A 26,773-nucleotide genomic window follows, 5' to 3' on the forward strand; every position below is an offset into this window, starting at 1 on the left:
GGCAAAAAAGTGAAAAAAATTCAAAATGGCCACCAAGAGTGAAAATGAAAAAATTAAAATTTCCGACTTCCGGTGGGTTTTGGAGCATGGGTCCAAGAGGCTTTTCTGTAGGTATTGCCACATTGTATGTGCATACCGAGTTTCATACATATTGGTGAAACGTGGCGCAGGGGCTGCTTTTTAAAGTTCCTGTAGGGGGCGCTACAAAAAATAGAAACACGAATTTTGGTATGTGAGCTATCGGCACCAGTCTACACGTGTCCTGTGAATTTCATATTCATAACTATTACGGTCTCCGCACAGTGATTTACCCTGACACCAGAGCCTGTGGCGGCCATGTTGTTTTTTCAATCGACTTAATTTTAATTGAGCAGTTAAAACTTTGGTACCTAACGGCCACTGAGTGGGTTCCGCTCAAATCAAACATTACGTCTATGAACTGTGGCGATTTTAGTGTCAGGCCACACCCATTTCGATGCCACGCCCCATTTGAAAATATGTTGACTTTATCTTGTTCAGAATTTGATTCTGAACAACTTTTGTATTGGGGCCAACATCATAGGCGTCCAACTTGACGTTGATATGAGCAATTAACTATTTTCGAGGTTTCAACCACACCCCTTTTAGAACTCATTGGTGCTCTAAACTTTATTGTACAGACTAATCCTTAAGTCAGATTGAAGATAATGGGCCATAGATGATATGTGCCAAAGGATTTTTGTCAAAGTCGAAAAACCTAGGATCCTTGGGGAATTTACTGTTTTTAACTAAATTCAAAATGGCGGAAAATATGGCTACCGGAAGTGTTCAGTTCAAGAGACTTTTTTGTTCATCATGAGGATATGCATATGTGTGCAAAGTTTCATGAGTGTAGGTCAAACCGGTGACGCGTGCTGCTTGTGCAAAGTTTGCACTTTTGAACAGTTGCTATAGCGCCACCTAGGGGCGAATGTGAATTTGAGGGCCAGATTATAAAATTTTTCACCAGTCCCCACAAATGTGCCAAAAAAAAATGAGTTTTCGAATATGTGCAGGGGGGGAAAAACGCAGTCGAAGTTGCTAAAAATAATAATAAGAAGAAACACGAGGGTTTCAATAGGGTCCTTGCCAAGTTTGGCTCGGTCCCTAATAAATCTCTTTACAGGTGCAGACATTTTAGTTGAGAGCGTCATCACTGAGCTCGCTCTACTCTCAGAATTCCGAGGGGGGGGGGGCGACCAAAAGGGGGCGTGCCTCCGAGAAATGCCGCAAGAAAGCTGGGAGATTTCCCCACTTGGACCTCGGAAGGCTGGTGTCCGAGGCGTCTGGAACACACCATTACCTCCGGGTGTGAGCTGACGGAGGGGAGATGACTCCCACCTCACACACCTCACCTCCTGCTCTCCCCCTGAAGGGCTCCCGGGGGCCCTCACCGTCGTGGGCTCTGTGGTCGGGGCCCTCCTCCTGGTTGGAGCTCTGGTCCTGGCGGGAGTCTGGCGGTACAGGAAGAGGAACGGTGAGTGAGCCGACCCCTGACCCCCAGCTGCTCCTACTTCCTGTCCCCTCGCTGCGTCCCTTCCTAGACTCTGATTGGTTGTGGTGATACTCCAGCGGTCTGGTTGTAGAAACCTCTCCATCGCTGAATGACCAACCTCCTCTAAGGTCGAGGCCACAGTGATGTTGTGGCTTCAAGAATATGAAAGTAGAACAACATGAGGATGTTCACCACTGTTACAACACTGATCATTTCTCCTCATCCTTAGATTCAGCTGAACGTCCAGCAGCTGGTGAGTAACATGTGATTTTACTGCAGTTCTGCTCTCATGATTCACAATACTACCAACACAGAGACCATGGTGACTTGTCTCTGGACTATACAGCCCTGCTGATCTAGAAACATCTAGCTCTGTAGATCTAGATACACCCAGCTCTGTAGATCTAGATACATACACCTAGCTCTGTAGATCTAGATACACCTAGCTCTGTAGATCTAGATACATCTAGATCTATAGATCTAGATACATACACCTAGCTCTGTAGATCGATATGTTACTAAAATTACTAAAATGATCCCTCTCTTCATCCCATACCCCAAAGATGACATACAAAATGTTGTGGAACAGAAAAGATAACCAGAGATATTTATAAGCTATCATTTATTTTTTAAAGCTCCGCCACCAGGGGGTGCACTACCCCTACTTCCCGTGCCACTGCCTGACCCCTGACCCCTGACCCCAAGGTCAGTACTCTGTGACATCACAACTTTTTGGAGGATGGGTGGGAGGCCACTAATATCTTCACAGTACATTACTGCAATACTTCATGAGATTAATATACATAGTACTTCATCACAGTAATATACATAGTACTTCAACACAGTAATATACATAGTACTTCATCACAGTAATATACATAGTACTTCATCACAGTAATATACATAGTACTTCATCACAGTAATATACATAGTACTTCAACACAGTAATATACATAGTACTTCATCACAGTAATATACATAGTACTTCATCACAGTAATATATATAGTACTTCATCACAGTAATATATATAGTACTTCATCACAGTAATTGATTTACTCTACATCATCACAGTATTATTAATATTATAACAGTATTAATCATTGATAGTAATATTGTAACAGTATTCATCAGTGATAGTAATATTGTAACAGTATTCATTAGTGATAGTAATATTGTAACAGTATTCATCAGTGATAGTAATATTGTAACAGTATTCATTAGTGATAGTAATATAGTAACAGTATTCATCAGTGATAGTAATATTGTAATAGTACATTTTTAACCGTTAACTTTAACAGATTTTCGACCTAAAATTCTATTTTCAGAGTCACAGCTTAACAGTTGAATTTCCTACCAGCTTCGTATATTTCCAGTTGGTCTCGTTGACGTTGAGGCGAGCGTGAGGACGTTCTAGAAGACGCTCTAGCCCAAGGTGGCTATCGCTAAAGCTAACCGCTGCGGACGGCGCAGAGCCTAACAACGACAATATTTAACCTAGAAACACAATGTGAAGCTTAATCGGTTACGGTATTTCTTGTTTCACTGGCGCTAAAACGATTAATCAAATGGAAATATGATTGTTATGTATCAGCGTTTGTCTGTGGGGACTCCGTTTATATAGCTAGAGGCTAGCTGCTCGCTACATAAGCAGTCTACTCCCGGTAGAAGCTAAACGCTAACAATAATGCTTCAACAATCTTTTTCCCGCCAGATGAAAGAGACTCCAAGGAGTCCACCGGTACGGGCCCTATCATGTGGTGGGCTCATGATGAGGGGGTGAACAGTGATGTGCTGATGGATGGCTGAAGCTCACCTGTGTTTCCTTGGTGTTTAGGGGCGGAGCTGAATGATGAAGAGGCTTCTGGTTGGACGGTTGATCATCATTCATAATCCTGACCATCAGGCGTGGGGCTCAGGTCGCCTCAGACTCAACCACAACACTCGCACTCTCTTTGATTTGGAAAACAAACATTAATCCTTAAGGAAGCTTCAATAAATGAAATCATTATCTACTCCAGGGGTACTCAAATACAAATCTTGAAGGCCCACAAAGAAATTCTACAAAATGTCAAAGGTCTGTTTATTTTATATACTATATTATTATACGGGCTGGCGGAGTTGTTGACGGGGGGGGGGGGGGGATCTTTTTTTTTCTTGTGTGCTCGTGCCGCCCCCCCTGTAATGCCGCCCCTGGCTAGGGATATCAACGGTATGAAAACTTAACCTCACGGTTATTGTGACCAAAACTCCGGACTCGTCATTTCTACTGCGTCATCGAATCAGTTTGGTGTTTGTGTGTGCATGTGCGTGTGGTACGCGTATCCTGGCTTGTGTGTATAAAAACCGTTACATCTCTATCCCCGGCGGCTGCCCGCTTCGCCCGTGCCTAAAAGCGCCACTGTGTGTGGGTCCTCATATGGAAAGTATTATTTGATCAGAGTCCGGACACAGTTGTGGTCCGGTCCGGACTTTGAGGATCCATTATCTACTCTCATCATAGTATACCAAAGTGATTATTATGACTAAAATCACTCTAATATTCCATTAAGTTGTGCGTTTGATAATTTGTCGAGGAATTGATTGTGTTGTGCAATCTGTAACTGATGCTTTGAAACCATGGCAACATGATCTCCCTCATGAGCGGCCATCTTAGGATGTGGTCGCTTACTGCATAACGTTTGTTTAATGTGTGGGTTTATAATGTTTAAGATGTTTAATATGATCATGATTATTATTAGGATTATTAAGGGACAATCATTAATCATCAGTCTTTTAGGAAAATATTTAAGAGTTGCTTGAATACACTGCTTAAGGTTTTGGGGGATTTATAATTAAAATATTGCAAGCTGTTTCTTTAAGACAAGCGTTCTTTAAGACGCTGTCTCTTTAAGACAGCGTGACTTGTTTCTTGATATGCCGGTCTGCGCAAAGTTTGAATTTAACGGTTTTGTTTGATGAATAAACGACCCACCACTGCGTTATCGACGTGAGGAATTGTTTTCTTCACTTTTTTTTATAATTTCCGCTCTGGTGACCCTGACGTTTGTGTACTGGACACATTCCAGACACTCACAGGTTGACTATGGAGACGATGTGTTTCTTTACCGTGTCCAGAGAGTGGGGTCTGGCTGCAGCCTGTAGGACATGGACATCCACATCCAACTGCTACCGTCACTCACTCACGTCCAGTGGCGAAGCGTGGTTCACGGGGCATGGGAAGTTTCAATCTCTTCTTTCAATCCCTAACCCTAACCACTACTACCCTATCCCTAACCCTAACCACTACTACCCTAACCACTACTACCCTAACCCTAGCCACTACTACCCTAACCCTAATCCTAACCACTACTACCCTAACCCTAACCACTACTACCGTAATCCTAACCACTACTACCCTAAACCTAACCACTACTACCCTATCCCTAACCCTAACCACTACTACCCTAACCCTAACCACTACTACCCTAACCCTAGCCACTACTACCCTAACACTAACCACTACTACCCTATCCCTAACCCTCTAGCCACTACTACCCTAACCCTAACCACTACTACCCTAACCCTAACCACTACTACCCTATCCCTAACCAGTACTACCCTAACCCTAACCACTACTACCCTATCCCTAACCCTAACCAGTACTACCCTAACCCTAACCACTACTACCCTATCCCTAACCACTACTACCCTATCCTTGACTCTATTGACTCTATGCTTGATGTACTTGTAAACTTATTAGATATTACATAAATTATTATGTATTGCATATTGTCAGTTTTAAAACTCACTTTTTCTCCTGTCAATGGACTTTGTTTTTTATTGAGAGGTTAATGATGTTTGTACAATGTATTGAAGTGTTGTATATATATACAGTGTTTTTAACTTTTGTGATATTGATAGGATTTTGTACAGTATGTATGTTTGTATGGCTATTGTTTTTGTGTTTTATGTGGACCCCAGGAAGACTAGCGACCACAGCTGTGGAAGCTAATGGGGATCTGAATAAATAAATATCCCTAACCCTAACCACTACTACCCTAACCCTAACCACTACTACCGTAACCCTAACCACTACTACCCTATTCCTAACCACTACTACCCTAACCACTACTACCCTATTCCTAACCACTACTACCCTAACCACTACTACCTAACCCTAACCACTACTACCCTATTCCTAACCACTACTACCCTAACCCTAACCACTACTACCATAACCACTACTACCCTAACCCTAACCATTACTACCCTATTCCTAACCACTACTACCCTAACCCTAACCACTACTACCCTAACCCTAACCACTACTACCCTATCCCTAACCACTACTACCCTAACCCTGAAAGGGACATCATTTACTAAACATCATCGCTGGTGTAAAACGATTTTGCCGGTAGCAGTTGGATGTTGATGTCCTACAGGCTGCAGCCAGACATTATTGGGTCCAGAGTCCTGGGTAGTGGTGGCTCGTTCGCGAACAAATCACTTCGAACGAACGACTCTTTAAAATGAACGAACCGACCTGATTCGCCGCTCTCAGTGAACGACTCGTTCGTCGTCATTCGTATCGTTCGTCCTCCAAGACTCTACTCCCAGCTCCACCCACTACGCGAGTCGCCGTTCGTTCACTGACTGTGTTTAGCGGTGAGGACTGAGAAGTCACGAGAGTCAGACGGGCAACAACATCCCGATTCTAACATGAAGCGCTCCTCAGCTAAAAGGAACTTAGTTAATGTTGTGTTGACCGTTTGCACCGTTGCACGATCGTGATTCGTTTGAACGAGAACGAGGGAGGAGCCGAGTCTGACCGACTCAGTGACTGAGAATCATGATTCACCGCTACCGGAAACGCAAACGAAGGAACGAAGGAACGACTCTTCTTGGCGAACTGACCGACGCAAACTGATTCATTCAAACGAATCATGAAATCCACCACTAGTCCTGGGAGTCGTCCGCTTCCGCTTGGTTCTCTTTTAGATATCAATTTTAGGAAAACACGTTTTATTCGCAATGTCATTTGAAACCACCTACTACTACACTACCCACAACTCTAAAATGTAACACGACGTCTTTGATTGGTGGAGCTCGCTGTTACCATGGAAACAGTGGCGGCTGCTGGTCTTTCAAAGAGGGGAAGCTCGTTTTCAGCCTACATCATATAAACTGTCAATTTATTTATATGTAAATTCTGCTCTCTGTTCCTTTTCAAGGAAATGCTCTGTCATACCAACTAGCTGTCTTTTCCAGTGACTTGACCAGTGTCCTCTCAATGGCCAGCAGAGCTAGGCTGCTTCAACGGCCTTGGCCCATTGTGTTACGGGTGTAGGACTTGAGCCGCTTTAAACAGGAGAAGCTCCTTTCTACACCTGCAGATGTAGCTCCAATTGTTGCCACTAATGAGAACAGTTTGTAAAGCTGAGGCATTGCACTGTCCAACTCCATGTCTTTAAGAAACACCAAGAAATCACACAGTTTTCCCCTGCCACCCTGCAAGTCCTGATCTGAATACAGGACTTGAAGTTCAGACCTCAGGCTCCCTGAATCAAAGTGATGGCCAAAACGATATTGAACTTGAACAAGGAAATGTGGGAATTATGTTAAACTGAAGCAAGGAATTGTGTGAATAAGTGTATGAAATGTACGATGAAAATTGTCTAGCAATTTCGCCAAGCAAATATCAAGAAATAGGTTGCAGTTCGTCTTTCGACTCGCTCTTCAAAATCCGCGATGGGACTGAGGACTGAAGAGTAGTGATGGGTCGTTCACGAACGAAACCGGTGTCACCCCGTGAGCCGTCGTGAGGAACGGCCCCAGGGGGCCCCAGGGGGCGCTGCTGCACATGTTCAATATAATTATAATTAAACGCTCAAAGGCGAATCAACATAATAATTAAACACTAGATGTTGCTTCTTATGGGGAAAGAAGAAGCTAGTGGTGGACCGTACTAAACAGCAGCGCAGCAGCCGGCACTGTGTGCAAAAAAATACTCTGGCTCATGTTCATGATTTCAATGTGTTTTTCTTGTGGCAGACTAAAGCGCCTACAGTGCTTTATGGCAAACAATCGCTACAAAGAACGCCTAAATATTATCCGACACCCGCTGGTCTCAGCATGACTCATGTACAGTATGTCTTCTGTCATTGATCAATATGAGCACATTTTAACCTCGATGGTTGAATTAAAATCAGAGGGAGACAGCAAGTGCAGCTCGCAAGCGACCTCCCACACGAGCAACGGAATCATGTGATTTTATTATATGCCTTGTGATAGGGTTGACTTGTGACGTGGCGTTTGATCGGTACATTTCGACTGCGCATGTATTTTTTAAATTTTAAATTGCTGCAATAAATTATGTTGTTGATGACTTCTAACGTGTCTCTGTCTTTGCTGTTTAAATCGAACAGTAGTCTGAGTAATACATCGGCGGTAACCATGGTTTTTGGGGTATTGCGAAATTGCTCCAGCTGGACATTGGACCAAAGGCCCAATCCCATTACTGCCCTACCCCAAAATCTCAACCCTACCCCTACCCCTCAACCCTACCCCTACCCCTCAACCCTACCCCTACCCCTTAACGCTACCCCTCAACCCTACCCCTCAACCCTACCCCTACCCCTCAACCCTACCCCTTAACCCTACCCCTATGAAATGGGATGACAACCCTTCAAGACCCCTACGTCATTAGTAGCCGTTGACAGGGTTTTGATCTTTATTTATTTATTTTTGGATATTTTGATACAATATCTGTCTCTGGAATTGTACTGTATAGTTTGAATGTCTTAGGAATGCAACCTTACCCACATGGAAAAACACGGTATGATTAGATAAGATTATTATTCATGCTCACAATCTGTTGGTCTGTTAGATAGATATCTTTGACATGTTATGATAGATAGATAGATAGATAGATAGATATCTTTGACATGTTATGATAGATAAATAGATAGATAGATATCTTTCACATGTTATGATAGATAAATAGATAGATAGATATCTTTCTCATGTTATGATAGATAGATAGATATCTTTCACATGTTATGATAGATAGATATCGTTCACATGTTATGATAGATATCTTTCACATGTTATGATAGATAGATATCTTTCACATGTTATGATAGATAAATAGATAGATAGATATCGTTCACATGTTATGATAGATAGATAGATAGATATCTTTCACATGTTATGATAGATAAATAGATAGATAGATATCTTTCACATGTTATGATAGATAAATAGACAGATAGATAGATATATTTCACATGTTATGATAGATAGATATCGTTCACATGTTATGATAGATAGATATCTTTCACATGTTATGATAGATAGATATCTTTCACATGTTATGATAGATAGATATCTTTCACATGTTATGATAGATAAATAGATAGATAGATATCGTTCACATGTTATGATAGATAGATAGATAGATAGATAGATATCGTTCACATGTTATGATAGATAGATATCGTTCACATGTTATGATAGATAGATAGCAATTGGCTGCTTGCCGTCGCTTCCCTGTCGTCATTGTGTTAAACCAGCCAATATCGCGCCAGGGGGAAAAGCCAGCTTCGTGATTGGCTCCCGCAAAAACGTATTGAATCTAGAAAGAAATGTATTGATCTTCTCCAGACCCTTCTGCAGAGCGAACTCACATCACCGGCAGAATGGGCGGGGCTACCAGTCTACTGGTCCTCTACTAACTAACTCAGTCCTTAGCCTCACAGAGGGCTACCAGTTTACTGGTCCTCTACTAACTAACTCAAAACATCTCCCTCTCCACACCTGTCACCAACCTAGGCGTAAAAATGGATTCCCACCTCTCATTTGATACCCACATCAATCACCTCTGTAAGACATCTTTCTACCACCTCAAGAACATCGCCAAACTCCGTCCAACACTCACCCTGGCAGATGCAGAGAAGCTCGTCCACGCCTCCATCTCCTCCAGGCTGGACTACTGCAATGCACTCCTCATCGGGATCCCTGGCAAGAGCATTCAGAGACTGCAAAACACCCAGGACAGCGCTGCCAGGATCCTGATGAGGGCGCGAAAATACGATCACATCACCCCCACCCTGAAGTCCCTCCCCTGGCTCCCCGTCCCTTTCAGAATTGATCACAAGGTCTCCCTACTCACCCACCAGTGCATCTATGGTCACGCTCCCCTTTACCTACAGGAACTCCTCACCCCCCAAACCTCCTCACGCACCCTCCGTTCTGCAACAACACACACTCTCCAAAGCCCCAGAACCAAACCCACAGCATGGGCGACCGGGCTTCCTCCTCTGTAGCCCCGAGAACGCCCTCCCTGACCATCTGAGGGCCCCACAGTCTGCACATGTTTTTAAACTAAAGCTTAAAGCGTATCTTTAAAAAAAAGCTTTTTTCTAATTCCTGTTTCATATAGGTTCCCCTTGTTTTAACTAGTTTATCTTTATTTTAAAATGTTTGACAATTCTACTCGTAGCTCTTTGCTAAATGGATCTCTTTCACCTTCTTGTCGTTGAAACATCGCAGATTATATTGTTCTAAGTTCAATATAGATTATTCAAAAGTCGAATGAATGAGTACTTCTGTCCTTTGGATCTCTTACAGGTTGGGCCGTTGTTGGCCGTACACGCTAGCGTTCTGCTAATGAATGCTGATTGGTCAGGGACGGACTTGTGACTGATTACGACCAGAGACCCTCTTGATGGCATCTGAAGCTGAAGCACAATCAGAAACATTATCTTAAGGAGGACTTTCCGTCAAAGTTAATTGTTATATATTATATGTATATATATTATTATACATATAATATATATAGGCCTATATATATATATATATATATATATTTTATATATGCGGAAGTGGCAAAGTGACTCAGAACTTGTATGTAACGTCATCATCTTTTTTAACAGATTTTTAGAACAGTTAAGTGAACTTAAAAAATGCAATATTCAGTGCGAGTGAGATTTAGAGTGTATTATCTTACCCTCCCTTTTGAATGAGACTCTCAAATGACTTGACAAAAAACGACACCCTGAGAAAAGTGTAATTTGAGGGTGAAACCCGTCGACTCCCATTCATTCTGCCCTCGCCCGCCAGCGCCCTCTCATGGACAGAGATGTGTTAGCAACCAGTTCAGAGCCCGGAAGTCACCAGAGAGTGCCAGTTCTCTTCCTATTAGACATTCTCTGGTATTGTCTATTGCCAGCGACGCCCCCGTTGCCAATCATTTAAGTTCCTTAAAAAAAATTAAACGTAAACATTCAAAAGCACTACTTGCAGCTTATGATGAGAAAAATGTATTTGAGAACCCCTAGCAAAGTTAGTTTACCATTTATTTATTACTTTATTTTTTTAATTATTTTTTTGTCCATTTTTGTCCATTTTTATAATTTGTCCCATTATTTTACATAATTTGTCTTTTTATTCATTGTGCCTTGTATGTAAATTAGGAGGTGTAATTGTCATTTCTATGCCAACGATCTTGTAAATGAATTCATAAAAAAACAACCCCACTAATACCCATAGTGCACGGTTAACCTCAATACATCCCATCATGCATAGCGGTTCTGCTTTCTTTATGCAAATGAGCCTCAAGCTAATCATTGTGTGTGTTGTGTGTTGGTGGGTAATGTGTTTGTTTGTGTGTGTGTTGGTGGGTAATGTGTGTGTATTGTGTGTTGGTGGGTAATGTGTTTGTTTGTGTGTGTGTGTGTTGGTGGGTAATGTGTTTGTTTGTGTGTGTGTTGGTGGGTAATGTGTTTGTGTGTGTGTTGGTGGGTAATGTGTTTGTGTGTGTGTTGGTGGGTAATGTGTTTGTTTGTGTGTGTGTTGGTGGGTAATGTGTTTGTGTGTGTGTTGGTGGGGAATTTGTTTGTGTGTGTGTTGGTGGGTAATGTGTTTGTTTGTGTGTGTGTTGGTGGGTAATGTGTTTGTGTGTGTTGTGTGTTGGTGGGTAATGTGTTTGTTTGTGTGTGTGTTGGTGGGTAATGTGTTTGTGTGTGTTGGTGGGTAATGTGTTTGTGTGTGTTGGTGGGTAATGTGTTTGTGTGTGTTGTGGTAATGTGTTTGTGTGTGTGTTGTGGGTAATGTGTTTGAAGAGGTGAAACTATAAGCCGTCCAGGGTTTCTATTTATCAGCTTCAATGGTTTTTCTTTTTATTTATAATGAGGAATGGAAATCAGCAGGTTGGTATCGCCCATGAGCATGATAGAATAAAGAAACTTTTATTTTAATTTAATTTATTATCCTTTACGACCGACATATGCTTCAAACTTTACACTCCATTACTCTGTTACTTATTTTCAACTGCTTGATAAAACACGTGATCACAAAAAATGTTATTGGCCCTCATCTCAAAATCAAGTTTGAGATTAATTTGCAGGCTTGCATAAGCACGTCCCAAAAATTGCACTTTATTTCAGTGAAAAGACTTTTAGTAAAACTTGAGCATCATTCAATGTATCCTTTAGCAATACTCAACCAACATAAATGAGTGTTTTTATTATGCCACGCAATCAACATTAAGAAATCAAGTTATTTACAGAGGCATATTATATATATATAAGACAAATTATACATGTACAATCAATGTGTCTTTACAAGTACAAGTTCATTCCAATGTGATGTTAAAAGTAGACAAAATGTGACTATTGATGAATTTAAACCAAAATTAAGTTTGCCTTCAAATTGACAGTAAACATATTGAAGGTACGAGTCTAGAAAGGTCGTTTTTTTAAAGAAAAGGTTTCTTAAATATGGGCCAGCCTTAATATAAAAAGGTTCAAGTTGGTTAATAATATAATTTAAGAGTTTATTCACATCTTTTTTTAGAAGGGTTGTTTTAAAGCACTGCAACAACCTTTTCCATTCAATGACCTTATATATTAAAAAAGGACTACTTTGATGACACGTTGAGGGAACTACTCACATAGCACAATAGTAAAATACTTTGCAATCAACACATTTAGAAGTCGGGCTACTCTGACCCGTAGAGAGGCGTAGGATAGTGTGTGTGTCTCTAGTGGTCCTCTTTATCTCGGCCTTTCTTTTCCTTCTCGTCTTGTAGAGCTGTGCCCAGTTTCTTGATGAGCACCGACAGAACCTTGTCCAGGGGGTCCATCACGCCCCGCTGCAGCCACTTGGGGATGGTCGTCCTGGCGTGATGGAAACCCAGCTTTTGCAATATGTAGTCCACGCCCACGGGGTCAATCTTACGTCCAGTCCAAGAAATAAGCCTAGGAAGTAAAGAAGTGGTTTGTGAGTAGCATGTTTAAGACCTTAATGCCATTGAGCACAGTACGCCATAGCGCTGATTGTACTAGTGTCTATCAACAGTGGAACTAGAGGAACATAAATCAACTTCTCTCTATGCCAATTGCACATATTCAGTTTATTAAAGTGTCCTGATGGCTAAACAATCCAATCCCAAAGGAACACCTTCTTCAGCCCAACAGGATGTGAGTTCCTAACAGTGGGGCTGCCTTCAGGCCCGTCTGAGTGAAAGGTATTTCTAAGGACTGTGATGAAGCAGCCAACGGTTGGTGGTACTGCGAGGCCCTCCCACACATTAATGTTGGTCCTCTGACTCGGTAAAGAGCCACAGAAGAGCTGTAGGTGACAGGAGGAGCCGTGTCCGTCGGTTCATGATACACTTGAACTAGTGATGCTTCAGCCACCACAGCTGAGCAGCAGAGGATTCCTCTGAAGTGGAAATGTGGTTCTGTCCCCCTGCAGCGAATGGTTCTCCCTGGTGACTGATGAACATGTCTGACCGCAGCGTGGGCTCCAGGTGCCAGGTGTTGCACATGAACTCCCTCCAGTCCACCGTGGTGTAGTTGACGCCCTCCTCCTTGTCTGAGGAGCTGTCGTCATGGAGACTGGTGGGGCTCTTCTGACCGGGCCGGGTGGTGAACATCCGGGGGGCAAACAGCGCTGCCACAGAGAGAGCAGAGGTTAGAACCACTGGGCTGTGGCAGACGCTCCAGATGTTTGCCTGCAGGCTGCATACCTTTCTCCTTCTCCTTGAGGTAGGCCGACACCAGGTCATGGAGGAACATGATGAGCTCAGCGTCCATGGTGACGCAGATATGATCCGTGAACTCTGTGACCACGCTGCACTCCACCTTAGGCTTGCTGTCCGAGTCTAGGAGCAATGGATAAGGACACTCCGTTATGGCCTAGGGCTAGTCTAGGAACAATGGATAAGGACACTCCGTTATGGCCTAGGGCTAGTCTAGGAACAATGGATAAGGACACTCCGTTATGGCCTAGGGCTAGTCTAGGAACAATGGATAAGGACACTCCGTTATGGCCTAGGGCTAGTCTAGGAACAATGGATAAGGACACTCCGTTATGGCCTAGGCCTAGGGCTAGTCTAGGAACAATGGATAAGGACACTCCGTTATGGCCTAGGGCTAGTCTAGGAACAATGGATAAGGACACTCCGTTATGGCCTAGGCCTAGGGCTAGTCTAGGAACAATGGATAAGGACACTCCGTTATGGCCTAGGGCTAGTCTAGGAACAATGGATAAGGACACTCCGTTATGGCCTAGGCCTAGGGCTAGTCTAGGAACAATGGATAAGGACACTCCGTTATGGCCTAGGGCTAGTCTAGGAACAATGGATAAGGACACTCCGTTATGGCCTAGGGCTAGGGCTAGTCTAGGAACAATGGATAAGGACACTCCGTTATGGCCTAGGGCTAGTCTAGGAACAATGGATAAGGACACTCCGTTATGGCCTAGGGCTAGGGCTAGTCTAGGAACAATGGATAAGGACACTCCGTTATGGCCTAGGGCTAGGGTCAGGGCTAGGGTCAGGGTCAGGGTCAGGGTCAGGGTCAGGGCTAGGGCTAGCCCTGACCCTAGCCCTGACCCTAGCCCTGACCCTAGCCCTAGCCCTGACCCTGACCCTGACCCTAGCCCTGACCCTAGGCCATAACGGTGTTTGCCTGGGACCATAAATCACGTAAAGAGCCAGTGAACCCACTACTAAACATGTGGACTAAACGTCTCATATCTTTACCATTTAATCACTGTTTAAAAAAGGCTCTAATGATGTTTGTGCCGTCCTCCCCAAAGCAGTCAGACCTCACCACCCTCCGGTGGCGCCGTGTGTCAGTGTGTGTCAGTGTGTGTCAGTGTGTGTGTGTGTCAGTGTGTGTCCGTGTGTGCGTGCGTGCGTGCGTGCGTGCGTCAGTGTGTGTGTGCGTGCGTGCGTGCGTGTCTCCGTACCGGTCAGCGAGGGCTCCTGGGGCTCCTGGACGTGGATGGACTTGAAGTCCAGCTGCATGCGGGGCAGAGCGAACACGGTCTCCGTCTCGTGGTTGTAGCTGGAGGAGCCTCTGAAGCTGCTCAGCAGACTGGAGCTCTTGGTGGTGGAGCCGTTCTCCTCCGTGTTGGTGTCAGCGTTACGCAGTAAGTTTAATTCTGAACACATTAAACACGTTGTTTAGAAACAGATGGCTCAAACTCTCAACTTCAACATATTAAAAATTGCTATCAAATTGCTATGAAAATGCGAAAGGCATAAATAAATGTGGTAGTAACATTGATACATATTTTCTCATTGACAATCATTTGATCTTCTCATTAAAGTGTCATATTTCCATTTGAAACGTTTGTTTTTCTGGACAACAAGTTTGACCCAAACAGTTGATTCAGATGCTGGAGCGCAGAACACGACATGAGTCACAACAGACCACAAAACCTCCTGAAGTCCAACAAAGGAACTGTCGTTGACAAAAGGTGGTCCAGCGTAAGCCGTTGGGTACGTGGGTCTGGCTGAAGAGGACCAGTCAGCGTCAGTAACACTGGGGCCGTACCTTCGTTCCTCATGGCGGTGACGTAGTTGAACCACTCCTGCACCGTGGCCACGCCGTGGGGCGGGTTCTCGTGGCGCCGGCGGGTGATCTTGGTGATGGTGGCCATGGGGCTCTCCAGCGCACCACAGGGCTTGGTCACCATGGTGTTGTGGCCCAGGTGGAAGTCCAGAGTCTGGACGATGTAGGTGGAGTCGTCGTTGGAGCCTGTGTCAGACACAAGCAGAAGCAAGTCCAAATGATGAGGAGACAATGAGGTGTGAAACATGTCGTCAACACGTCGTCAACATGTCGTCAACATGTCGTCAACATGTCGTCAACATGTCGTCAACATGTCGTCAACATGTCGTCAACATGTCGTCAACATGTCGTCAACACGTCGTCAACATGTCGTCAACATGTCGTCAACATGTGGTCAACATGTGGCCGAGGGCCTTGACGAGGGAGGGCCGTCTCTCTGGCTCACCGTCCTCCCAGATCTTCTGGGCCTCCGTCCAGAAGGCGATGTTGGGCTCCTCCAGGTGGAACAGCGCCCACGACTTGGAGCGGAAGTTGGGTCCGTGGAAGCAGGCCAGGGTCATGTGGTTGCCGTGGAGACTCATGGAGCCGCCCAGCTGCACGGCGTCCTCGGGGAGGGGCATCTGGAACAGGGAGATGTGGCAGCCGGCGATGACCTTCAGGACCCCGGGCCAGTGGCGGTGGTGGGCGGCGTCCAGGTCTAAGGGGCGGGGGGAGTGAGACAGCGTCATACACACACCTGTGGACGGACTGCAGTCTGCGTCCAGGACACGGTGCACTCACAGAGTTCTGTGGCTCCTTTCTCCACGTTGATCAGGGGGGCTTTGGGGGGCAGGTAGGAGCCGGGGCCCCACGTGGACAGCGCTCTCTTGCTGGTGTCGAACTGCTGGGTGAAGAACTCCTGGAGCTTCATGCCGATCTTGATGAGGTCGGGCGTGGTGCTCCGGGAGATGATCACCTGGAAGATGTCCCACTGCAGGTCTCCGTGGATGAAGATCTCACTGAGCGGAGGAGACACGGGACATGGAGGTTCATTAGAGGAACGCCACCCCATGCTGCTCTGAATGAAGGACATCTCCAGAAGAGTGAGAGGAGACTGAGCGGGAGATGAGCTCCTCATCAAGTGGACACACCTCCATGTCTTTAGTCTCCATCTCGCTGAAGGCTCCTTCACTTCTCTGTTTCTCTTTTCCAGACATAATGCGTAAAAACTAAAAGTAGGCATTTTCTGTTCATTTTAATGTTGGCACTGAAGTCTAAATTTGACTTAACTCATTAAACTTTTTTACCTCTGTAGCTTAACCCATATAATGTTATAATAGGCACAACCTTTCTGCTAAATGTGTACAAAACATAAGATATTCTGTGACAAAGGATAAAGGTTTATCCCTCGTGAAGCTCGACGATATGGCCAAAATCAAATTCTAATAAAAATAACAATATTGGTTGTTCATCAATGTTTCCTTTTAAAATACTTTAGCAGGATGCGATTCTTACATTTGTGTGATTAAAACACAGCAGCTATCAGAGTAAATGATCATTGAACGTGGTTCAAAGTGTTAGAGCCATACAACACAGTCAGCACCACAGAGTACCCCCTATTGTGTCGAGGTTGACCTTTGACCTGTGTCTACCTCTTCTGAGAGGCTGGTGTTCACCGTGTCGAGGTTGACCTTTGACCTGTGTCTACCTCTTCTGAGAGGCTGGTGTCCACCGTGTTGAGGTTGACCTTTGACCTGTGTCTACCTCTTCTGAGAGGCTGGTGTCCACCGTGTTGAGGTTGACCTTTGACCTGTGTCTACCTCTTCTCTGAGGCTGGTGTCCACCGTGTTGAGGTTGACCTTTGACCTGTGTCTACCTCTTCTCTGAGAGGCTGGTGTCCACCGTGTTGAGGTTGACCTTTGACCTGTGTCTACCTCTTCTCTGAGAGGCTGGTGTTCACCGTGTCGAGGTTGACCTTTGACCTGTGTCTACCTCTTCTCTGAGAGGCTGGTGTCCACCGTGTTGAGGTTGACCTTTGACCTGTGTCTACCTCTTCTCTGAGAGGCTGGTGTCCACCGTGTTGAGGTTGACCTTTGACCTGTGTCTACCTCTTCTCTGAGAGGCTGGTGTCCACCGTGTTGAGGTTGACCTTTGACCTGTGTCTACCTCTTCTCTGAGAGGCTGGTGTCCACCGTGTTGAGGTTGACCTTTGACCTGTGTCTACCTCTTCTCTGAGAGGCTGGTGTCCACCGTGTTGAGGTTGACCTTTGACCTGTGTCTACCTCTTCTCTGAGAGGCTGGTGTCCACCGTGTCGAGGTTGACCTTTGACCTGTGTCTACCTCTTCTCTGAGAGGCTGGTGTCCACCGTGTTGAGGTTGACCTTTGACCTGTGTCTACCTCTTCTCTGAGAGGCTGGTGTCCACCGTGTTGAGGTTGACCTTTGACCTGTGTCTACCTCTTCTCTGAGAGGCTGGTGTCCACCGTGTTGAGGTTGACCTTTGACCTGTGTCTACCTCTTCTCTGAGAGGCTGGTGTCCACCGTGTTGAGGTTGACCTTTGACCTGTGTCTACCTCTTCTCTGAGAGGCTGGTGTCCACCGTGTTGAGGTTGACCTTTGACCTGTGTCTACCTCTTCTCTGAGAGGCTGGTGTCCACCGTGTTGAGGTTGACCTTTGACCTGTGTCTACCTCTTCTCTGAGAGGCTGGTGTCCACCGTGTTGAGGTTGACCTTTGACCTGTGTCTACCTCTTCTCTGAGAGGCTGGTGTCCACCGTGTTGAGGTTGACCTTTGACCTGTGTACCTCTTCTCTGAGAGGCTGGTGTCCACCGTGTTGAGGTTGACCTTTGACCTGTGTACCTCTTCTCTGAGAGGCTGGTGTCCACCGTGTTGAGGTTGACCTTTGACCTGTGTACCTCTTCTCTGAGAGGCTGGTGTCCACCGTGTTGAGGTTGACCTTTGACCTGTGTACCTCTTCTCTGAGAGGCTGGTGTCCACCGTGTTGAGGTTGACCTTTGACCTGTGTACCTCTTCTCTGAGAGGCTGGTGTCCACCGTGTTGAGGTTGACCTTTGACCTGTGTACCTCTTCTCTGAGAGGCTGGTGTCCACCGTGTTGAGGTTGACCTTCCACTCGTCCTGCAGCTGGAGGTCTGCGTTGCTGAACACGCCCATGAGGATGGAGGAGCCCATGTAGTCCACGCGGGCCTCGGTGGAGCCCATGGTGATCTGGATCTTGTGGCTGGGCTGCTGGTTCGGGTGCTCCGAGATGTAAGCTTTGAAACAAAACACAAAGAAAACCCTTTTTGTCAAAGAAAATCGGAATCGTTAATCTTTTTTTCTGCAAAGTCCTGCTTATTCAATTGATGAAAGATTGAATCATTTGGGTGAGAGACACTAGACTAACTGTTCAACCTAAGAGTCAACAGAACCATTTGTTCATGACGGTCCTACGATCCACAACACCAGCCCTGCCTGCTGAGTTCTACTTCAAACAATATACAGGCATGCAAACTGGTTTGGGGTGAAAAAGGTGAGAATGATGCGTGAGCCAAGGAAAACACAGACCCACTAGGGGGTTCCAGGGTTATACTCCGGGGAGTTAAAAAAAAAAATAATATAAAAAAATATATATATATATAAATATATATTACAAAAATAATAATAAAAAAAAAATTATAATATATATTTTTTTTTGACCTGCGCAGAAATCTTTTTTTGGACCTGCGCGCACCTTTTTTTTTGGACCTGCGGGCGCATCTTTTTTTTCGGACCTGCGCACGCATCTTTTTTTTTGACATGCGCGCAGGTCCCAAAAAAAAGATGCACTCGCAGGTCCAAAAAATATATAATCTGTGCAGGTCAATGCACAGAATGATTGACCTCATTCTGCGCCTGCTAGTTGACCTGCCGGGCGGGACGATCAGTACTTCCCCACATAAAGAGCTTAGTTCGGATTGGATCGCTTCCCAAATCGTCCCGCTTACATTTCCGTCTTGTTTTTATTCGTTAACGAAAGTGTCAAAAGATTTCGCTGTCGTTTTTTATTTTTATTTAGTTATCATCATTATACGACAGTGAAGGGGGTCGCCGCCCCTCCGCTGCGCGTCGGGACGGACAACGCCCCTTAACTGGTATAATGACCGTATACCACAGCCTGTCGTGATCTATTGCTTAATTATATATTTAACACCCGAAGCAAAATTGAGAAGAAGAATCTCAACCCAACGGACCGGTGGCTACTGGTGGCTACTGGTGGCTACTGGCGGCTACTGGCGGCTACTGGTGGCTACTGGTGGCTACTGGTGGCTACTGGCGGCTGTGGCGGTTCTCCTCAGTACTCACAGACCATCTCCAGCGTGTTGACGTCGATGTTGCCCCCCACCACGCCCCCCTTGGAGTCCAGCTTGGAGCGGCCCAGGCCCACAGACATGCTGATCTCGCGGTCCCGGTTGCTGCCCACAGACAGGCGGCCCTGGCTCTTCAGCCCGCTGGTGGTCCACCTGGAGGAGCAGGGAGCTGGTTAGAACGCCGTCAGGTCACTACAGCAGGAGTCTGATAGTGAGGGGCCCGCCTTCGGTCTCAGGGGCTGTCCCCTCACGGAGCCTGAGGTCAATCATTTACTGATTATTGATCTTGATTATTGATCTTACGTGTTGTTCCCCATCACGTTGCTCATGTTCATCTGGACGTTGAGCTGCTTGAGGTTGATGGCGAACACCACCAGCGTCTCCCAGGGCGTGCCCTGGGGCCCCGCCGCCTTCCCGTTCTTGGCCGAGGCCGGGGTGGACGTCCTGGTCACCGAGTCTGGAGGACACGAGAGGGAGAGGGTGAACTTAGTGGTGAAGGACGCGGGTCAAAAGGTCAAATGACAGACGTCGGGTTCAGGGCTGTACCTCGTCTGGGGGCCGAGGAGTCGGACACGCTGCGGGTGCGGGCCGGGGTGGGGGACTTGAGGTGGGAGAAGCCGCCCGCGTTGACGGCGTGGTCCGAGAAGACGCCGGGGGAGGCGTGGCCCCCCGAGCTGCCGTCCCACGTCCTCCAGTAGGCCTTGCGGCTGGCCTCCGGGGAGAGGTGCTGAGAGACCGCCTCCGAGGAGTCAGGCGTCGCCGGGCCCGAGGCTGAGAGGACGTACACGTCAAACTACAGGACGTACACGTCAAACTACAGGACGTACACGTCAAACTACAGTATACACACGTCAAACTACAGTACGTACACGTCAAACTACAGTACGTACACGTCAAACTACAGTACGTACACGTCAAACTACAGTATACACACGTCAAACTACAGTACGTACACGTCAAACTACAGGACGTACACGTCAAACTACAGGACGTACACGTCAAACTACAGGACGTACACGTCAAACTACAGGACGTACACGTCAAACTGCAGTACGTACACGTCAAACTACAGTACGTACACGTCAAACTGCAGTACGTACACGTCAAACTACAGTACGTACACGTCAAACTACAGTACGTACACGTCAAACTACAGTACGTACACGTCAAACTACAGTACGTACACGTCAAACTACAGTACGTACACGTCAAACTACAGTATACACACGTCAAACTACAGGACGTACACGTCAAACTACAGTACGTACACGTCAAACTACAGTACGTACACGTCAAACTACAGTACGTACACGTCAAACTACAGGACGTACACGTCAAACTACAGTACGTACACGTCAAACTACAGTATGTACACGTCAAACTACAGTACGTACACGTCAAACTACAGTATACACACGTCAAACTACAGGACGTACACGTCAAACTACAGTACGTACACGTCAAACTACAGTATACAAACGTCAAACTGCAGTACGTACACGTCAAACTACAGTATATACACGTCAAACTACAGTATATACACGTCAAACTACAGTATGTACACGTCAAACTACAGTATGTACACAGTCAAACTACAGTACGTACACGTCAAACTACAGTACGTACACGTCAAACTACAGTACGTACACGTCAAACTACAGTATGTACACAGTCAAACTACAGTACGTACACGTCAAACTACAGTATGTACACAGTCAAACTACAGTATATACACATACAAATATACACTGTCAGGCCCTTAAACTAAAGACAGATGGTTGGCTTCAATTTTGAATCATTATATCGTAATTGTTTAAAGTTGAAATGCATGTTTAACCCAGAACACAACAGGAAGTACGCCCACAGAAGGAGCCCATGGTTCATGGACCCACAGCTTTGGATGCAGCTGCTAGTGGTGCCCAGTGTCACTCAGACACCCACCACCTCTCTCCCCCCACACTGTGTCCACCACAGAGCCTGCAGACGGAGTTACCTGGCAGGTTGATGGTCTGGTTCTACCCCACACTGTCCACCACAGAGCCTGCAGACGGAGTTACCTGGCAGGTTGATGGTCTGGTCTCCCAGGAAGAGGCGGCGGGCGATGCTGCGGCGGTACCAGGCCCGGGGGAACGCCAGGATCTCACTCAGACGCCGCATGTCGTACTTGAAGGAGGCCGAGCCGATGTCGCACACGGCTGGGAGGGACGAGGGCAGTGGATTCAACTCCTTTACAAACAGCTACCAAGGCGTGTTTAACACTGGCTTTACAAACAGCTACCAACGCGTTTGTGTTTAACACTGGCTTTACAAACAGCTACCAAGGCGTGTTTAACACTGGCTTTACAAACAGCTACCAACGCGTGTTTAACACTGGCTTTACAAACAGCTACCAACGCGTGTTTAACACTGGCTTTACAAACAGCTACCAACGCGTTTGTGTTTAACACTGGCTTTACAAACAGCTACCAACGCGTTTGTGTTTAACACTGGCTTTACAAACAGCTACCAACGCGTTTGTGTTTAACACTGGCTTTACAAACAGCTACCAACGCGTTTGTGTTTAACACTGGCTTTACAAACAGCTACCAACGCGTTTGTGTTTAACACTGGCTTTTGAAAATGGCCCATGCAGTATTGAGTTGGATGCGTCTTGCAACAACTTTATAAAAACATAATTTATATATATATATAGACATGTATACAAACAGACATTTAGATAACGGCCCGGGGTTCAGAACCCATAATACTTGCAGCGGCTGCCATCGTGAAGGAAACCAAATGAGAGCCAGAAGTGGATTGGATCGGAGGACGCAGTGAGTGATAAATCCCAGAGAGGGAAGACACGATTGGTCCATTTTACTGTCCTTTGAAATGAGTCTTAGTGAACAGGTATTAACCACTGTGTAATTATAGCGGGCCCACCAATCACAGAGCTGCATGGTATTTCCCTTCCCGTCAACTGCAGTCAGCAGCATTCTGATAGGCTGACAGAGGGCTTCTTTCACTTAACCCTTCACGCTCCGAGACGCTTTGAGGGGTTTATTTCCTCAGGAACATTTTTGTTTCGATGTTGATTGTAAAATCCTGAGTTAATAAAATAAAATGAGCGTGCGTAGGACGTGTTGAGAGGGCCTGGAGGGCTGAGCGGCAGCAGGTACCTGAGATGTTGATGAGTGTGGTGTCCATCTTCCCCCCCTTGGTGGGGATGAAGCTCTCCAGGAAGGTGGGCCCCCCGGTGCGCCGCATCCTGGACAAACTGACCTTAACGAACTCCAGGTTGATGCTCAGAGAGTCCTTCCTCCCCGTCACCGAAGACGCCTCCTCCTCCACTGTTCCTGGAGCAAACACAGTTCATCTCTCTCTCTCCACAGTTCATCTCTCTCTCCTCCACAGTTCATCTCTCTCTCCTCCACAGTTCATCTCTCTCTCCACTGTTCATCTCTCTCTCCTCCACAGTTCATCTCTCTCTCCTCCAGTTCATCTCTCTCTCCTCCAGTTCATCTCTCTCTCCTCCACAGTTCATCTCTCTCTCCTCCACAGTTCATCTCTCTCTCCTCCACTGTTCATCTCTCTCTCCTCCACAGTTCATCTCTCTCTCCTCCACAGTTCATCTCTCTCTCCACTGTTCATCTCTCTCTCCTCCACAGTTCATCTCTCTCTCCTCCAGTTCATCTCTCTCTCCTCCAGTTCATCTCTCTCTCCTCCACAGTTCATCTCTCTCTCCTCCAGTTCATCTCTCTCTCCTCCAGTTCATCTCTCTCTCCTCCAGTTCATCTCTCTCTCCTCCAGTTCATCTCTCTCTCCTCCAGTTCATCTCTCTCTCCTCCACAGTTCATCTCTCTCTCCTCCACAGTTCATCTCTCTCTCCTCCACAGTTCATCTCTCTCTCCTCCACAGTTCATCTCTCTCTCCTCCACAGTTCATCTCTCTCTCCTCCACTGTTCATCTCTCTCTCCTCCACAGTTCATCTCTCTCTCCTCCACTGTTCATCTCTCTCTCCTCCACAGTTCATCTCTCTCTCCTCCACAGTTCATCTCTCTCTCCTCCACAGTTCATCTCTCTCTCCTCCACAGTTCATCTCTCTCTCCTCCAGTTCATCTCTCTCTCATCCACAGTTCATCTCTCTCTCCTCCACAGTTCATCTCTCTCTCCTCCACAGTTCATCTCTCTCTCCTCCAGTTCATCTCTCTCTCCTCCACAGTTCATCTCTCTCTCCTCCACAGTTCATCTCTCTCTCCTCCAGTTCATCTCTCTCTCCTCCACAGTTACAGAAGCTAATGACATTTAAAAACATCACAAAATGACATTTAGCAAATCTAAAGTAGTTTAGAACGGCTCTAAGGTTACAGCCTGTACTGTGAACACTGAAGGAGAGAGAGCCAGGTTCTATCTGACTACTGTACTGTGAACACTGAAGTAGAGAGAGCGAGGTTCTATCTGACTACTGTACTGTGAACACTGAAGGAGAGAGAGCGAGGTTCTATCTGACTACTGTACTGTGAACACTGAAGTAGAGAGAGCGAGGTTCTATCTGACTACTGTACTGTGAACACTGAAGTAGAGAGAGCGAGGTTCTATCTGACTACTGTACTGTGAACACTGAAGGAGAGAGAGCGTACCGAGGTTCTATCTGACTACTGTACTGTGAACACTGAAGTAGAGAGAGCGAGGTTCTATCTGACTACTGTACTGTGAACACTGAAGTAGAGAGAGCGAGGTTCTATCTGACTACTGTACTGTGAACACTGAAGTAGAGAGAGCGTACCGAGGTTCCCCGGGCCGGACGCGAGGCCCGTCATGTTGGGCTTCTGCTTGCCGGCGCCGTAGGGGTGGAAGACGTACAGGGAGAAGTCCGACATGCAGGCGGTGAAGCTGAGGCCAGAGGAGGACGAGTTGGCGGGAGGCCCAGAGAGGTCCGACTGGCTGCTGCTCTGCCTGCTGCGGCCCAGCGGGCTGCCCAGGAGAGGAGACGCTGAGGGTAGAGAGCACATGTTAATACCATCGATACAGGAGACGCTGAGAGGGTAGAGAGCACATGTTAATACCATCGATACAGGAGACGCTGAGAGGGTAGAGAGCACATGTTAATACCATCGATACAGGAGACGCTGAGGGTAGAGAGCACATGTTAATACCATCGATACAGGAGACGCTGAGAGGGTAGAGAGCACATGTTAATACCATCGATACAGGAGACGCTGAGAGGGTAGAGAGCACATGTTAATACCATCGATACAGGAGACGCTGAGGGTAGAGAGCACATGTTAATACCATCGATACAGGAGACGCTGAGAGGGTAGAGAGCACATGTTAATACCATCGATACAGGAGACGCTGAGGGTAGAGAGCACATGTTAATACCATCGATACAGGAGACGCTGAGGGTAGAGAGCACATGTTAATACCATCGATACAGGAGACGCTGAGGGTAGAGAGCACATGTTAATACCATCGATACAGGAGACGCTGAGGGTAGAGAGCACATGTTAATACCATCGATACAGGAGACGCTGAGGGTAGAGAGCACATGTTAATACCATCGATACAGGAGACGCTGAGGGGGTAGAGAGCACATGTTAATACCATCGATACAGGAGACGCTGAGGGTAGAGAGCACATGTTAATACCATCGATACAGGAGACGCTGAGAGGGTAGAGAGCACATGTTAATACCATCGATACAGGAGACGCTGAGGGGGTAGAGAGCACATGTTAATACCATCGATACAGGAGACGCTGAGGGTAGAGAGCACATGTTAATACCATCGATACAGGAGACGCTGAGAGGGTAGAGAGCACATGTTAATACCATCGATACAGGAGACGCTGAGGGTAGAGAGCACATGTTAATACCATCGATACAGGAGACGCTGAGAGGGTAGAGAGCACATGTTAATACCATCGATACAGGAGACGCTGAGAGGGTAGAGAGCACATGTTAATACCATCGATACAGGAGACACTGAGGGTAGAGAGCACATGTTAATACCATCGATACAGGAGACGCTGAGGGGGTAGAGAGCACATGTTAATACCATCGATACAGGAGACGCTGAGGGTAGAGAGCACATGTTAATACCATCGATACAGGAGACGCTGAGGGTAGAGAGCACATGTTAATACCATCGATACAGGAGACGCTGAGAGGGTAGAGAGCACATGTTAATACCATCGATACAGGAGACGCTGAGGGTAGAGAGCACATGTTAATACCATCGATACAGGAGACGCTGAGAGGGTAGAGAGCACATGTTAATACCATCGATACAGGAGACACTGAGAGGGTAGAGAGAGTTAAAATACCATCCATATAGGAGAAGCTTTACTCTTCAAAATCACCCAAAATACACGCAGTAAAATCAACGTTGCTTTGCTATAATTTGCATTATTGTATATTTAAGGATACATTTTTATATTTATATTTGCAACTTATCTTCCTGTTCATATGCATTACATAATCAACGCTTGCCTTGTGCAACAATGTCCTGGTCCAGAATGTTCCACCGTGATAAAGAAACAGTCTCTCATACTGCCCTCTGAATGTTAATGACAGATATAGATATAGATATAGATATAGATATAGATATGATCTAAAACAAGAGTCCTGCTGCTCCCACCTTTGCCCGGGGGCGGTTTGGGGGTGTGCTGGCCCGGGGGCGTGGAGGGGGGGACGTGGGGGCCGTCGGCGGGGTGGGCCGCCACCGGGACCTCCAGCTCCCCCCGGTTGGAGGAGAAGACCAGGTCCAGGGAGGGCAGCTTCAGCATGCACTCCACCCGGGACATAGGGAGGCAGCTGAACCGGATCTGAGAGGGCTGGGAACAGACTCAGGGTGACGACTGAGACTAAGCCCTGATGAGAACAGACTCAGGGTGACGACTGAGACAAAGCCCTGATGAGAACAGACTCAGGGTGACGACTGAGACAAAGCCCTGATGAGAACAGACTCAGGGTGACGACTGAGACAAAGCCCTGATGAGAACAGACTCAGGGTGACGACTGAGACAAAGCCCTGATGAGAACAGACTCAGGGTGACGACTGAGACAAAGCCCTGATGAGATGTGAACAGACGTAAGTCAGTCCAATACACC

General features: G+C 46.3%; 1 protein-coding gene and 1 long non-coding RNA gene across 9 annotated transcripts in view; one reads left to right on the top strand and one right to left on the bottom strand.

The window, feature by feature from the left end:
- Window positions 1-1,186: 1,186 nt before the first annotated feature.
- LOC311362600 lies at window positions 1,187-4,495 on the top strand. Its single transcript, XR_014638810.1, has 4 exons — window positions 1,187-1,495; window positions 1,743-1,766; window positions 2,149-2,218; window positions 3,349-4,495. It is a non-coding gene; the product is annotated as an uncharacterized lncRNA (long non-coding RNA).
- A 7,249-nt stretch (window positions 4,496-11,744) lies between these two features.
- Window positions 11,745-26,773, bottom strand: part of kiaa1109 (KIAA1109) — a 97,776-nt gene continuing 82,747 nt past the window's right edge. For 6 of the 8 annotated variants that reach the window (XM_084482459.1, XM_084482458.1, XM_084482455.1 and 3 more), the window contains 15 exons: window positions 26,301-26,496; window positions 24,449-24,655; window positions 22,842-23,018; window positions 21,741-21,878; window positions 20,230-20,454; window positions 19,987-20,140; window positions 19,679-19,836; window positions 18,420-18,609; window positions 16,139-16,356; window positions 15,804-16,055; window positions 15,341-15,544; window positions 14,751-14,945; window positions 13,525-13,659; window positions 13,289-13,448; window positions 11,745-12,751 (listed from right to left, as the gene is read on the bottom strand). In XM_084482459.1, the coding sequence (XP_084338585.1) occupies window positions 12,535-12,751; window positions 13,289-13,448; window positions 13,525-13,659; window positions 14,751-14,945; window positions 15,341-15,544; window positions 15,804-16,055; window positions 16,139-16,356; window positions 18,420-18,609; window positions 19,679-19,836; window positions 19,987-20,140; window positions 20,230-20,454; window positions 21,741-21,878; window positions 22,842-23,018; window positions 24,449-24,655; window positions 26,301-26,496 (2,826 nt within the window). In that variant the 3' untranslated portion in view covers window positions 11,745-12,534. The remainder of the gene's footprint in view (window positions 12,752-13,288; window positions 13,449-13,524; window positions 13,660-14,750; window positions 14,946-15,340; window positions 15,545-15,803; window positions 16,056-16,138; window positions 16,357-18,419; window positions 18,610-19,678; window positions 19,837-19,986; window positions 20,141-20,229; window positions 20,455-21,740; window positions 21,879-22,841; window positions 23,019-24,448; window positions 24,656-26,300; window positions 26,497-26,773) is intronic. The other 2 variants (XM_084482461.1, XM_084482456.1) reach the window with 1 other exon arrangement.

Source organism: Micromesistius poutassou, assembly GCF_964030765.1.
Source record: "Micromesistius poutassou genome assembly, chromosome: 17".
In the NCBI taxonomy this organism is placed as follows: domain Eukaryota; kingdom Metazoa; phylum Chordata; class Actinopteri; order Gadiformes; family Gadidae; genus Micromesistius; species Micromesistius poutassou.